At 61.9% G+C, this 16,090-nt stretch overlaps 1 protein-coding gene and 1 long non-coding RNA gene across 2 annotated transcripts; both read right to left on the bottom strand.

Annotated features, from left to right (window-relative positions):
- Positions 1–1,896: 1,896 nt before the first annotated feature.
- On the bottom strand, positions 1,897–16,009 carry PPP1R13L (protein phosphatase 1 regulatory subunit 13 like). The gene is made up of 13 exons (XM_034072112.1): positions 15,948–16,009; positions 13,177–13,239; positions 12,485–12,634; positions 10,804–10,902; positions 10,631–10,704; positions 9,035–9,119; positions 7,667–8,461; positions 7,577–7,629; positions 6,612–6,749; positions 5,037–5,170; positions 3,850–4,016; positions 2,919–3,118; positions 1,897–2,079 (listed from the first exon to the last, which is right to left on the bottom strand). The coding sequence occupies exons 2-13, from the start codon at positions 13,229–13,231 to the stop codon at positions 2,041–2,043; spliced, it is 1,989 nt and encodes a 662-aa protein (XP_033928003.1). The 5' UTR covers positions 13,232–13,239; positions 15,948–16,009; the 3' UTR covers positions 1,897–2,040.
- On the bottom strand, positions 9,034–10,976 carry LOC117437594 (uncharacterized). The gene is made up of 3 exons (XR_004550474.1): positions 10,804–10,976; positions 10,631–10,704; positions 9,034–9,119 (listed from the first exon to the last, which is right to left on the bottom strand). It is a non-coding gene; the product is annotated as an uncharacterized lncRNA (long non-coding RNA).
- Positions 16,010–16,090: the final 81 nt, after the last annotated feature.

The following is a 16,090-nucleotide window of genomic DNA, read 5'->3' as shown; positions in this document are numbered from 1 at the left end:
CCAATGGAAGTGAAATGGGGGGAGGGGTGGGTCCCACTCCCCCCCTCCTGCCTGGGACATCCCATTATATGGGGGGGGGCACCCCAATGTGTCCTGGTGCCCCCCCCCTCCGCACTGGATGTGATGGGAACCCCCCATCCCCCCCCCCCATTCACAAGTGGGATCATGGAATGATGGGAGCATGGGATCATGGAATGATGGAGTGGGTAATGGGATGATAAAATCATGGAATGATGGGATCATGGGATTATGGAATGATGGAGTGGATAATGGGATGATGGGATCATGGAATGATGGGAGCATGGGATCATGGAATGATGGAGTGGGTAATGGGATGATGGGATCATGGAATGATGGGATTATGGGATCATGGAATGGGTAATGGGATGATAAAATCATGGAATGATGGGATCATGGGATGATGGAATGATGGAGTGGATAATGGGATAATGGGATAATGGGATGATGGGATCATGGAATGATGGGATCATGGGGTTATGGAATGATGGAGTGGATAATGGGATGATGGGATCATAGGATGATGGGCTCATGGAATGATGGGATCACAGGGTCGTGGAATGATGGGAGCATGGATTCATGGGATCATAAAATGATGGGCCCATGGGATTATGGAAACATGGAATCATGGAATGGCTAATGGGATGATGGAATCATAGGATGATGGGATAATAGGATCATGGAATGATGGGAGCATGGATTCATGGGATCATAAAATGATGGGCTCATGAGGTTATGGAATGGATAATGGGATGATGGCATCATGGAATGATGGGATAATGAAATGATGGCATCACGGGATCACAGGTTTGTGGGATCATGGGATCACAGAATGATGTGATCATGGAGAGATTGGAATGATGGGATCATGGGATCACAGAATGATAGGATGATGGGTTTACAGGGATGATGGGATCACAGGGATCATTCCATGATGGAATCATGGAATAAGTGGATCAGGGAATGATGGGATGCAGGGCTCACAGGGATGATGGGATGCAGGGAACATGGAATGATGGGATTACAGGGATGATGGGACAATGGGATCATGGAATGGTGGCCTCACAGGGATGGTGGAATGATGGGCTCATGGAATGCTGGGCTCAGGAATGGTGGGCTCACAGGGATAATGGGATGAAGCTATCATGGAATGCTTGGATCATGGAATGATGGGATGATGGGATCAAAGGTTCATGGGATCATGTGACCACAGAAAGATGGGATCATGGAATGATGGGATCATAGAATGATGGGATGACAGGATCACAGGTTTCTGGGGTCATGTGATCACAGAATGATGGGATCATGGAAAGATGGGATGATGGAATGATGGGATGATGGGATCACAGGATCATGTGATCACAGAATGATGGGATCATGGAATCACGGAATGATAGGATGACGGGATCACAGGTTTATGGGATCATGTGATCACAGAATGATAGGATCATGGAATGATGGGATCATGGAAAGATGGGATGATGGAATGATGGGATCACAGGTTTATGGGATCATGTGATCACAGAATGATGGGATCATGGAATCACGGCATGATGGGGTGATGGGATCACAGGATCATGTGATCACAGAATGATGGGATAAGGGGATCACAGGATCATGTGATCACAGAATGATGGGATAACGGGATCACAGGATCATGTGATCACAGAATGATGGGATAACGGGATCACAGGATCATGTGATCACAGATTGATGGGATAACGGGATCACAGGATCATGTGATCACAGAATGATGGGATAACGGGATCACAGGATCATGTGATCACAGAATGATGGGCTCAAGGGATGCAGGTATCACAGACCCAGGACCCCTGCCCCGGTTCCCCCCCCCCCCCAAACGCGCATGCGCAGACGCGGGCAGAGCCAAAGGTTTTTACTCCTCGAGAAGCCGCCACCAGGGGGCGCCACCGCTGCCAACACCGGGGGGCGGGGGAGGTGACGTCACCGACACGTCACCGTTACGTCACAGGCGGGGGGGGTCCCGGAGCCTCCGGAGCGCGCTCAAAGCTTCCGGCGCTGGGGGCGGAGCCTCGGGAAGAGCTGGGGGGGAAGGAGAGGGGAATGGGAATGGAGCATCCATAGGGATGGAGCATCCATAGGGGATAGGGATGGAACATCCATAGGGAATAGGGATGGGAGCATCCATAGGGGATAGGGATGGGAGCATCCATAGGGAATAGGGATGGGAGCATCCATAGGGGATAGGGATGGGAGCATCCATAGGGAATAGGGATGGGAGCATCCATAGGGGATAGGGATGGGGGCATCCATAGGGGATAGGGATGGGGGCATCCATAGGGGATAGGGATGGAGCATCCATAGGGAATAGGGATGGGAGCATCCATAGGGATGGGGGCATCCATAGGGAATAGGGATGGAGCATCCATAGGGGATAGGGATGGAGCATCCATAGGGGATAGGGATGGGAGCATCCATAGGGAATAGGGATGGGGCATCCATAGGGATAGGGATGGAGCATCCATAGGGGATAGGGATGGAGCATCCATAGGGAATAGGGATGGGAGCATCCATAGGGATGGGGGCATCCATAGGGAATAGGGATGGAGCATCCATAGGGGATAGGGATGGAGCATCCATAGGGGATAGGGATGGGAGCATCCATAGGGAATAGGGATGGGGCATCCATAGGGAATAGGGATGGAACATCCATAGGGGATAGGGATGGGAGCATCCATAGGGGATAGGGATGGGAGCATCCATAGGGGATAGGGATGGGGCATCCGTAGGGAATAGGGATGGGATCACCCATAGGGGATAGGGATGGGGGCACCCATAGGGAATAGGGATGGGATCACCCATAGGGAATAGGGATGGGATCACCCCCAGGGACACGGGGCCGACCCCCCCCCCTCACTCACCCCAAAGTAGTTGCGGGGCACGAAGCCCTCGTGTCCATACAGGGACCCCCACCACCAATCCACGTCCCCAGGGCGCTGGCGCCTCAGCACCGTCACCGGCTCCCCCTCCCGGAACGAGAGCTCATCCCCCAATGCTGCGCTGTAATCCCAGAGCGCGTAAACCACTCCACTGTTGAGGACCCCCATGCCCTGCTCCACCTCTGTGGGATACAGGGATACAGGGAACATCAGCATCAATGGACACAGCCCCATTGCCCTGCTCCACCTCTGGGGGATACAGGGAACATCAGCATCAATGGACACAGCCCCTGCATCCCAACAGCCCCATTGCCCTGCTCCACCTCTGTGGGATACAGGGATACAGGGAACATCAGCATCAATGGACACAGCCCTGGTACCCCAATAGAGACCCATTGCCCTGCTCCACCTCTGCGGGATACAGGGACCATGAGCATCAATGGACACAGCCCTGGTACCCCAATAGAGACCCATTGCCCTGCTCCATCTCTGTGGGGATACAGGGACCATGAGCATCAATGGACACAGCCCTGGTACCCCAATAGAGACCCATTGCCCTGCTCCATCTCTGTGGGGATACAGGGATACAGGGACCATCAGCATCCCTGAACACAGCCCCATTCCCCCCATTGCCCCTATTCCCCCCATCACCCCCATCGCCCCATTACCCCCCATTGCCCCCATTAACCCCATATGCCCCCATTCCCCCCATTGCCCCATTCCCCCATCATCCCCATTGCCCCGTTAACCGCATTGCCCCCCATTGCCCCCATTAACCCCATATGCCCCCAGTCCCTCCATTGCCCCCATTGCCCCCATTACCCCATTAACCCCATTGCCCCCATTGCCCCATCACCCCCATCAACCCCATTGCCCCCATTAACCCCATCACCCCCATAGCCCCCGGTGCTACCGGTGAGGTAGTTGTAGCAGTCACTGTAGCCCTCCCGGTAGGGGTCACACTTCTCCACGGCCAGGCTGCCGTCGCTGGCGGTGGTGGCAAAGATGGCGGCTCCGTGGCGGACCAGGGCCACGCAGATGCTGGTGTCATTGCACGAGGCCGCGCAGTGCAGGGGGGTCCTGGGGGGGGGGAAGGGGCGGAGCCAATGGGGACACATCCACATCCCATACATCCCATAATACACATCCATCCCATAATACACATCCATTCACATCCCATCCATCCCATAATACACATCCACATCCCATAATACACATCCATCCCATAACACACATCCATCCCATAATACACATCTGCATCTCATCCATCCCATAACACACATCCATCCCATCCAGCCCATAATACACATCCACATCCCATCCATCCCATAATACACATCCATCCACATCCCATCCATCCCATAATACACATCCATCCACATCCCATTCAGCCCACAATACACATCCATATCCCATAACATACATCCATCCCCATCACATCCACATCACATCCATTCACGTCAAATCAATCTCCATCCCATCCCCATCCCTCTGCATCCCCATCCCCATCCCATCCCATCTATCCCCATCCCATCCCCATCCCATCCCCATCCCATCCCATCCCATCTATCCCCATCCCCATCCCATCCCCATCCCATCCCATCCCATCCCCATCCCATCCCCATCCCATCCCATCCCATCCCCATCCCATCCCCATCCCATCCCCATCCCATCCCCATCCCATCCCATCCCCATCCCATCCCATCCCCATCCCATCCCCATCCCATCCCCATCCCATCCCATCCCATCTCCATCCCCATCCCATCCCATCCCCATCCCCATCCCATCCCCATCCCATCCCCATCCCATCCCCATCCCATCCCCATCCCATCCCCATCCCCATCCCATCCCCATCCCCATCCCATCCCATCCCATCCCATCCCCATCCCCATCCCATCCCCATCCCATCCCCATCCCATCCCCATCCCATCCCCATCCCATCCCCATCCCATCCCCATCCCATCCCATCCCCATCCCATCCCCATCCCATTCCCATCCCATCCCCATCCCATCCCATCCCATCCCCATCCCCATCCCCATCCCATCCCATCCCCATCCCCATCCCATCCCATCCCCATCCCATTCCCATCCCCCCCTCACCACCCGTGGCTGTCGGGGGAGTTGACATCGGCCCCACTGGCAATGAGGAACTCGACGATCCCATAGTGAGCCCCACAGATAGCGTTGTGCAGTGCAGTGATCCCCTCGTCGTTGGGCTGGCTCGGGTCGTTGAGCTGCGGCACCACACAGGGCCCTCAGCCCCACTGCAGCCCCACTGCGGCCCCATTGCAGCCCCATTGCGGCCCCATTACAGCCCCACTGCTGCCCCACTTCGGCCCCATTGCAGCCCCACTGCAGCCCCACTGCAGCCCCACTGCGGCCCCACTGCGGCCCCACTGCAGCCCCACTGCAGCCCCACTGCAGCCCCACTGCGGCCCCACTGCGGCCCCACTGCAGCCCCACTGCGGCCCCACTGCGGCCCCACTGCGGCCCCACTGCGGCCCCACTGCATCCCCACTGCACCCCCACTGTGGCCCCACTGCAGCCCCAGTGCCCCAATGCCACCCCCAGAGCATCCCCGTGACCCACAGAACCCCCAGAGCACCCCCTGTATCCCAATGCCACCCCCAGAGCATCCTTCTGTCACCTCCATCACCCCCATCCCGCATCCCCCAGTCCCTGCATCCCCCTGCTCTCTGTGCCTCTGTCCCCCGGTCCCTTTCCTTGCATCCCCCAGTCCCTGTCCCCATATTTCCCTATCCCTGCATCCCGATCCCTGTCCCTCCATCCCCCCGGTCCCTCCCCCTGTATCCCGATCACTGTCCCCCTATCCCGGTCCCCGTCTCCTGTATCGTGGTCGCTGTCCAAGTATCCTAATCCCTCTCCTTTCCCTGCATCCCCCGGTCCCCGTATCCCGATCCTTGTCCCTCCATCCCCCTGGTCCCTCTCCCTGCATCCCCCCAGTCCCGATCCCTGTCTCCCGATCCCTGTCTCCCGTATCCCTATCCCCGTATCCCGCCCCCTCTCCCTCCATCCCTCCTGTCCCTCCCCCTGTATCCCGATCCCTGCCTCCTGTATCCATGTCCCCGTATCCCGGTCCCTGTCCCCTGTCCCGCCCCCTCTCCCTGCATCCCCCGGTCCCTGTTCCCGTCTCCCGATCCCTGTCCCTGCATCCCGGTCCCTGTCCCCGCATCCCTTGTCTCCCGTCTCCCTGTATCCCTGATCCCGGTCCCTGTCCCCTCTCCCTGTTCCTGTCTGCCTGTATCCCTCATTCCAGTCCCTGTTTCTGTATCCCGATCCCCGTATCCCGATCCCTCTCCCTCTATCCCGGTCCCTGCCCCCGCATGCCCTGGTCCCTGTTCCTGTCTCCCTGTATCCCAGTCTCCCTCATCCCGGTCCCTGTCCCCACATCCCCCTCTTCCTGTCTCCTCTCCCTGTATCCCATATCCCGGTCCCTCTCTCCTATCCCTGTATTCCTGTATCCCGTATCCCGGTCCCTGCCCCCTCATCCCCTGGTCCCGTCTCCCTGTATCTCGGTCCCTATCCCTGTATCCCATCTCCCTGTATCCCAGTACCCCTGTATCCCGTATACCTGTATCCCAGTATCCCATCTCCCTGTATCCCAATCCCTGTATCCCAGTATCCCTGTCTCCCAATCCCGGTCCGTGGCCGCACCTCGGCCACCGCTCTCTGCACCACATCGAGCTCCCCGGTGAGCGCCGCGTCCAGCAGCAGCACGAGTGGGTTCATCCGCACCCGCGCCCCCGGCCGCTTGCGGGGGGACCCTGGATCCCGGAGCGCCGAGCGGAGCCCCTAGGAGCGGGACCGGGACCGGGGTCAGCGGCCGGCGGGGGCACCGGAGGGAACCGGTAACCGGTGCTGGGGGTACCCGAGGTAACCGGTAACACCCGAGGTAACCGGTGCTGGGGGTACCCGAGGTAACCGGTAACACCCGAGGTAACCGGAGACACCCGAGGTAACCGGTGCAAGGGGTACCCGAGGTAACCGGTAACCGGTAACACCCGAGGTAACCGGTAACACCGGAGGTAACCGGTAACACCCGAGGTAACCGGTAACACCCGAGGTAACCGGTGCAAGGGGTACCCGAGGTAACCGGTAACCGGTAACACCCGAGGTAACCGGTAACACCCGAGGTAACCGGTAACACCCGACGTAACCGGTAACACCCGAGGTAACCGGTAACACCCGAGGTAACCGGTAACCGGTAACACCCAAGGTAACCGGTAACACCCGAGGTAACCGGTAACCGGTGTTGGGGGCACCCGAGGGACATAGGGACGGTCCCGTCCCCCCCCGTGGTACCCAAAGGACATCGGGGACCCCCCCAGGGCACCCAAGGGACCCCAAGGACCCGTCCAGGAGCACCCAAAGGACCCCAAAGCCCCCCCAGAGCACCCAAAGTCCCTCCAGGAGCACCCAAAGGACCCCCAAGTCCCCCCAAGGGCACCCAAGGGACCCCAAAGTCCCCTCCCAGAGCACCCAAAGGACCCCAAGGACCCGTCCAGGAGCACCCAAAGGACCCCCAATTACCCCCCCAGAGCACCCAGAGGACCCCAACCCCCCCCATTGCTCCCCTCCCCCCCCATTGGGGTTCGTGTCCCCCCCCCCCCCGTTCTCACCGGTACCGGCGCGGGGCCGTCGGGGGGCGGCTCCGGGGGGGGGCTCTGGCGTCCTTCACCGGGGGGGGGGAGGGGGAGGAGGAGGGGTGTGGGCGGGGTCCGGCTCCAGGGCGGTGGGCGTGGCCGCGGGGGTGGGCGTGGTCACAGTGACGTCATGTGGGGGCGGGGCCCGGTGCAGGAGGCGCGCGATGAGCTCGCGGTACTGGCGCGCGCGCGGCGGGGGCGGGGCCACGCTCAGCTCGCGGGAACCGCGGCGCTTGAGCGGGCGCGGGAGCTCCGCCAGGGAGCGCGCCAAGGCGCGAAAACCGGGATCCCGCTGAGCCTCCGGAGGCAGCAGCGGCTGCAGCCGAGTGGGGCTGAGCGGCCGAGGGGGGTCCGCAGCATCCGGTAACTGCGGGGTCGGGAGCACCGGAGCCACCGCGTCCGGTAACACCGGGTCCCGGAGCCGAGGAGCAGCCGCGTCCGGTAACTGCGGGAGCCGCGGCCGAGGGGGCTCCGTGTCCGGTAACTGCTGCTCCCGGAGCACCGGAGCCACCGCCTCCGGTAACACCGAATCCCGGAGCCGCGGGGGCTCCGCTGTATCCGGTAACTGCGGGTCCCGGAGCACCGGAGCCGCTGCATCCGGTAACTGCCGGTCCCGCGGCCGTGGAGGCTCCGCTGCATCCGGTAACCCCTGGTCCAGGAACCGAGGAGCCACCGCGTCCGGTAACTGCGGGAGCCGCAGCCGAGGGGGCTCCGCTGTATCCGGTAACTGCGGCTCCCGCAGCCGCAGGGGCTCCGCTGTATCCGGTAATCCCGGATCCAGGAACAACGGAGCCGCCGCGTCCGGGAACTGAGGGTCCGGGAGCAGCGGATCCGGGAGAGAGGAGCGGGAGGGGGGGGAGGCTGCGGGGGGGAGGGGGGGATGGAGGCATCGGAAGCGTCCGGTCACACCCCCCCCGAACCCCAGGGATGGAGACCCCAGAACCCAGGGATGGAGACCCGAACCCCCTTCTGTGTTGTGTCCCCCCCCCGAATATCAGGGATGGAGACCCCAGAACCCTCCTGTGCCCCCCCCCGCACCCCAGGGATGGAGCCCCCAGACAGCCCCGTGCCCCTCAACCCCCCCGTGCCCCCAATGCCCCAGCCCCAACCCCCCCCCCGTGCCCCCCCAACCCCCCCCCCGTGCCCCCCATCACCCCCCCCATCCCCCCCCCTCCTCACCTTCCCCGGGGGGCAGCGCTGCCCTGGGGGTGTGGGGGGGGTGGGAGTGGGGGGGTCCGAGGGTCAGTGCCCAGGGCGCCCCTCCCCCCCCCCCCCCCCCCCCCCCCCTTGCTCCCAGAACGCGTTCTGGAGCCTGAAGATCATGGACAGAGGCAGCGGCTTGTGGCGGGGGGGGCGCGGGGCCGGGGGGGGGGGGCACCGGGATGCGGGACACGGGCCAGGCCCGAGGCAGGGACCCGGAGCCCCCCCCCCGACGGAATGGACCCTCCGGGCCCCGGCGCTCCCCCGGCGGCAGCTTGAAGTTACGGGGCAGGGTGGAGCTGTGCCCCACATAGGGGTCCTGTGGGGGGGGGGGGGTGAGAGCTGGACCCCCATAGCCATCCCCTGTGCCCATCACCCGGCACTGGGGCTGCAGGACCCCCCCCATAACCATTCCCTGTGCCCATCACCCAGCATCGGGGCTGTGAGACCCCCCCCATAACCTTTCCCTGTGCCCATCACCCGGTATCGGGGCTGCAGGACCCCCCCCATAACCATTCCCTGCACCCATCACCCAGCACTGGGGCTGCGGGATCCCCATAACCATTCCCTGTGCCCATCACCCGGTATCAGGGCTGCAGGACCCCCCCCCCCATAACCATTCCCTGTACCCATCACCCGGCATTGAGGCTGCAGGGCCCCCCCCCCATAACCATTCCCTGTACCCATCACCCAGTATCAGGGATGCAGGATCCCCCCCATAACCATTCCCTGTGCCCATCACCCAGCATCGGGGCTGCTGGACCCCCCCCAAACCATTCCCTGTGCCCATCACCCGATATCGGGGCTATGGGACCCCCATAACCATTCCCTGTGCCCATCACCCGGCATCGGGGCTGCGGGACCCCCATAACCATTCCCTGCACCCATCACCCGGCATCGGGGCTGCAGGACCCCCCCCCCCATAACCATTCCCTGTGCCCATCACCCGGCATTGGGGCTATGGGACCCCCATAACCGTTCCCTGTGCCCATCACCCTGCATTGAGGCTGTGGGACCCCCATAACCATGCTCTGTGCCCATCACCCAGCATCGGGGCTGATACTCCCATAACCATTCCCTGTGCCCATCACCCTGCATTGGGGCTATGGGACCCCCATAACCGTTCCCTGTGCCCATCACCCGGTATTGGGGCTGCAGGACCCCCCCATAACCATTCCCTGCACCCATCACCCGGTATCGGGGCTGCAGGATCCCCCCCCCCATAACCATTCCCTGTGCCCATCACCCTGCATTGGGGCTGTGGGACCCCCATAACCATTCCCTGCACCCATCACCCGGCATCGGGGCTGCAGGACCCCCCCCCCCATAACCATTCCCTGTGCCCATCACCCGGCATTGGGGCTATGGGACCCCCATAACCGTTCCCTGTGCCCATCACCCTGCATTGAGGCTGTGGGACCCCCATAACCATGCTCTGTGCCCATCACCCAGCATCGGGGCTGATACTCCCATAACCATTCCCTGTGCCCATCACCCTGCATTGGGGCTATGGGACCCCCATAACCGTTCCCTGTGCCCATCACCCGGTATTGGGGCTGCAGGACCCCCCCATAACCATTCCCTGCACCCATCACCCGGTATCGGGGCTGCAGGATCCCCCCCCCCATAACCATTCCCTGTGCCCATCACCCTGCATCGGGGCTGCGGGACCCCCATAACCATTCCTTGTGCCCATCACCCGGCATCGGGGCTGCAGGACCCCCATAACCATTCCCTGTGCCCATCACCCAGCATCAGGGCTGCAGGACCCCCATAACCATTCCCTGTGCCCATCACCCTGCATCGGGGCTGCGGGACCCCCCCCCTCACCTTGCCCCCTCCGGCCCCATCCAGGCTCGACTCCCTCCATGGTGACAGCATCAGCCCCAGTGATGGGGAGGGACCTAAAGGGACACACAGAGGGGTCAGGAGCAGCCCGACCCCCCCCAGGGCACCCCAAAACAGAGCTGGACCCCCCCCCCCCATTGCCCCCCATTGCTCACGGTCGAACCCCCCCCCACTGTGGGGCTTCTTCTCATAAACCAGATCCAGGTCGGACTCGTTCCAGGCTTTCTGAGGGCGCCGCTTGAGCACGGAATCATCTGGGGGGGACAGGGAGATGAGGGACCCCCCACAGCACCCAGAGTGGGGATGGGGGCACCCATGGATGGGAATGGGATGGGGGCACCCATGGGACTGGGGGAACCCATGGGGATGGGGGAACCCATAGATGGGAATGGGATGGGGACACCCATGGGGATGGGAATGGGATGGAGCACCCATAGATGGGAATGGGATGGGGACACCCATGGGGATGGGGGCACCTATGGATGGGAATGGGATGGGGACATCCATGGGGATGGGGGCACCTATGGGGATGGGGGTACCCATGGATGGGAATGGGATGGGGGTACCCATGTATGGGGACACCTATGGATGGATTAGGATGGGGGCACCTATGGTGATGGGGGCACCCATGGGGATGGGGGCACCCATGGATGGGAATGGGATGGAGCACCCATAGATGGGAACGGGATGGGGCACCCATGGATGGATTAGGGACACCCATGAATGGGAATGGGATGGGGACACCCATGGATGGGGACACATATGGATGGATGGAAACACCCATAGATGGGAATGGGATGGGGATACCCATGAGAATGGGGACACCTATGAATGAGACCCACCCATGGATGGACTGGGATGGGGGCACCCATAGGAATAGGGACACCCAGGGATGGATTAGGGACACCCATGGATGGAAACACCTATGGATGGATTGGGGCACTCATGGATGGACTGGGATGGGGGCACCCATAGGAGTAGGGACACCCATAGATGGGAATGGGATGGGGACACCCATGAATGGGGGTACCCACGGCTGCACTGGGGATGCCTTAGGATGGAGGGAGGGACACCCCAGGACTGGAGCCCCCCATTGGGGATCCCCCCCCCATGCCCCCCCCCTCACCCTGTGCCCGGAAGGCTGCGGCCCCCCCTCCGATGGATGGGTAGAGTCCATGCATCTCATAGGGGGGGGCGCCAGGGGCCGGGGCCCCCCCATTGCCAGGGGCTCATAGGGGCGGAGGGGGGGGCGGGGGGAGGGGGCTCGGCCCCCCCCGGGCACCGGCAGCAGTTGGGGCCGGGGGGAGCTGGGGGGGCCCAGGGTGTCCCCAGCCCCCCCCTCGGGGGTCTCCAGGCTCCTGCGCGCCAGGGGGGAGCGGCTCCGGCCGGGAATGTCCTGGGATAGGGATGGGAACGGGGGGGGGGTCACCCACTGCTGTCACCGCAGTGCCCCCCCCTCCAATCCCCATCCCTATGGATCCCATTCCAACAATTCCCACCTCCCAGTTCCCATCCCAGCAACTCCCAGTTCCCAATTCCCGACAATTCCCACCTTGTATTCCCCATTTCAACCATTCCCACCCCGAATTCCCACCTCCCAATCCGCATCCCAACGATTCCCATCCAAACTCCCACCACCCCATTCCCAACAATTCCCAGCCCCAATTCCCATCCCAACAATTCCCATCCCAACAATTCCCAAGTCCCAACAACTCCCACCCCCAATTCCCACCCCCCAACTACTACTCCCCCAATTCCCATCCCAACAACTCCCACCCTCCAAATTCCCAATAATTCCCAACCCCAATTCCCAACTCCCATCCCAACAATTCCCACCCCCAATTCCCATCCCAACACTTCCTACCCTGGGGGGGGGCCCGGGCCCGTCGCTCCACAGGGATTCCAGCTGCCGGGATAACTCATCCACCTTGGCCACAGCCGTGTCCAGCTCCACCTGCTTCAGGTCCATGTGCTGCATGGCCAGCGCTGGGGGGGGTACATGGGGGTCAGCTTGCACCCCATAGCGCGCCCCATAGCGTGCCCCATAGCGCGCCCCATAGCGCGCCCCATAGCGCGCCCCATAGCACGCCCCATAGCGCGCCCCATAGCGCGCCCCATAGCACGCCCCACAGCGCGCCCCATACCGTGCCCCATAGCGTGCCCCACAGCGTGCCCCATAGCGCCCCATAGCGCGCCCCATAGCGTGCCCCATAGCGCGCCCCATAGCGTGCCCCATAGCGCGCCCCATAGCGTGCCCCATAGCGTGCTCCATAGCGCACCCCATAGCGCGCCCCATAATGTGCCCCACAGCGTGCCCCATAGCGTGCCCCATAGCGTGCCCCATAGCGCTCCCCATAGCGTGCCCCATAGCGTGCCCCATAGCGCTCCCCATAGCGCGCCCCATAGCGTGCCCCATACCGTGCCCCACAGCGTGCCCCACAGCGCGCCCCATAGCGTGCCCCATAGCGTGCCCCATAGCGCGCCCCATAGCGCACCCCATAGCGCACCCCATAGCGTGCCCCCCTTACATTGGAAGGTGAGGTCCAGCAGGTCCTGAGCGCTCTGCAGCCGCTCGCTCGCCATCGCGATACCTGCAAGGGGGGGTCGGGGATGTCGCGATAGTTGGGGGGGGGGGACGGACACAGGAACACCCCAACCCTCCCCCCCCCCCCCCCCCCCCCGTACCCCAATCCCTTGGGAACGCGGAGCGGGATGTGCCGGGGCCCGTTCTCCTCATTAGCATAATTAGCAGTAATTAACGCATCGCACGGAGCCGGCCCCGCCCCCCCCCCGGGCATGGCGCGGTTGGGGGGGGGGGGGGGGGGGAACCCCCCTTTACATTGGGGTCACCCCATTGAGGGGGGGGGTCCATAGAACAGGGACCCCAGCACCCATGGGTGCCCCATGGCCAAGGGGGGGGCAATGGGGGTCAATGGGGGGGGTTTGGGGGGGCCCCCACCCAGGCGGCTCCGCCCGGGCCCGGTGCTCGCCCCCGGGGATACCGGACGAGCCGCGGCTTGCCCGGGCGGGGCGGGGGGGGGACGGGAATGGAACCGCCCCCGGTACCCGAAAACAGAGCCCAGAGACCCCAAAACTGAGAGAAATGGACCCAAAATTGAGCCCAGAGACCCCAAAACTGAGTGAAATGAACCCAAAACTGAGAGAAATGAACCAAAAATGAGCCCAGCGACCCCAAAACTGAGAGAAATGGACCCAAAACTGAGCCCAGCGACCCCAAAACTGAGCCCAGGAACCCCAAAACTGAGCCCAGGGACCCCAAAACTGAGCCCAGGGACCCCAAAACTGAGCGAAATTACCCAAAATTGAGCCCAGAGACACCAAAACTGAGCCAAGGGACCCCAAAACTGAGCGAAATGACCCAAAATTGAGCCCAGAGACCTCAAAACGGAGCGAAACGGACCCAAAACTGATCCCAGAAACCCCAAAACTGAGCCCAGAGACCCCAAAACGGAGCGAAACGCACCCAAAACTGAGCGAAATAAACCAGAATTGAGCCTAGAGACCCCAAAACTGAGAGAAATGACCCCAAAACTGGGCTCAGAGACCCCAAAACTGAGAGAAATGACCCCAAAACTGGGCGAAATGCCCCCAAAATGAGCCCAGAGACCCAAAACTGAGTGACATGACCCCAAAACTGGGCTCAGAAACCCCAAAACTGAGGAAAATGACGCCAAAACTGGGAGAAACGCCCCAAAACTGAGCTCAGAGCCCCCCAAACCGGACCTGGGAACCCCAAACTGAGCCCAGCGCCCCCAAACCGGACCTGGGCACCCCAAAACAGAGCCGGCACCGCGGGGTGCTCCCCTACACCCCAGCACCCTAAAACTGAGCCCAGCACCCTAAAACCGGACCCAGGCTCCCCAAAACTGATCCCAACACCCTAAAACTGACCCAGACACCCTAAAACTGAGCCCAGCACCCTAAAAACGGACCCGAACACCCTAAACCAGACCCCAGCACCCCAAAATAGACCTCAGCACCTCGGAACTGACCCAAACACTCTAAAACTGAGCCCAGCACCCTAAAACCGATGCTGCACCCTAAACCAGACCTCAGCACCCCGGAACTGACCCGAGCACCCTAAAACTGACTTCAGCACCCTAAAACCGGACCCCAGCACCCCGAAACTGAGCCCAGCACCTTAAACCGGACCCGAACACCCTAAACCAGACCTCAGCACCCTGAAACTGACCCCTGCACCCTAAACCAGACCTCAGCACCCTAAAACTGAGCCCAGCGCCCTAAAACTGACCCCAGCACCCTAAAACCGGACCCGAGCACCCTAAACCAAACCCCAGCACTCCAAAATAGACCCAGCACCCCGAAACTGACCCCAACACCCTAAAACTGACCTCAGCATCCTAAAACCGACCCCAGCACCCTAAAACTGACCCCAGCACCCTAAAACCGGACCCGAACACCCTAAACCAGACTTCAGCACCCCAAAATAGACCTCAGCACCCCGAAACTGACCCAAACACCCTAAAACTGAGCCCAGCACCCCGAAACTGAGCCCAGCACCCTAAAACCGGACCCGAACACCCTAAACCAGACCTCAGCACCCCAAACCGGACCTCAGCACCCCGAAACTGACCCAAACACGCTAAACCAGACCCCAGCACCCCGAAACTGAGCCCAGCACCCTAAAACCGGACCCGAACACCCCAAACCGGACCCCAGCACCCCGAAACTGACCCGAGCACCCTAAACCAGACCTCAGCACCCCGGAACTGACCCAAACACCCTAAAACTGAGCCCAGCACCCTAAAACCGACGCCGCACCCTAAACCAGACCCCAGCACCCCAAACCGGACCTCAGCACCCCGAAACTGTCCCCAGAACCCTAAAACCAAACCCCAGCAGCCTAAAACCGGACCCGAACACCATAAACCAGACCCCAGCACCCCGAAACTGACCCAAACACCCTAAAACTAAGCCTAGCACCCTAAAACCGGACCGGAACACCCTAAACCAGACCTCAGCACCCTGAAACTGACCCAAGCACCCTAAAACCGACCCCAGCACCCTAAAACTGAGCCCAGCACCCTAAAACCGGACCCGAACACCCTAAACCAGATCCCAGCACCGCAAACCGGACCTCAGCACCCCGGAACTCACCCAAACACCCTAAAACTGAGCCCAGCACCCTAAAACCGGACCGGGGGCACCCAAAGGTGCTCCCCCCCCCCCCAGACCGGACCGGGGGCACCCAAAGCCCCCTCCCCCCCCCCCAGACCGGACCGGGGGCACCCCCAGCCCCTCCCCCCCCGTGTCCCACCTGGGGTCGGTGCCGGAGCCGCTCCCGCGTCCGCCCAATTCCAGAGCTGTGGATCCCGGGGGGGTGGGGCTGGGGGGGTGGGGTGGGGCGGGGGTGGGGGGGGCGGGGGGGGGGGGGCCGCGCCCTGCGCCCCAGGGCGCCGG

The sequence above is a fragment of the Melopsittacus undulatus genome, chromosome 24 (assembly GCF_012275295.1).
Source record: "Melopsittacus undulatus isolate bMelUnd1 chromosome 24, bMelUnd1.mat.Z, whole genome shotgun sequence".
Taxonomy (NCBI): Eukaryota; Metazoa; Chordata; class Aves; order Psittaciformes; family Psittaculidae; genus Melopsittacus; species Melopsittacus undulatus.
This window is presented reverse-complemented; position numbering and strand designations above follow the sequence as displayed.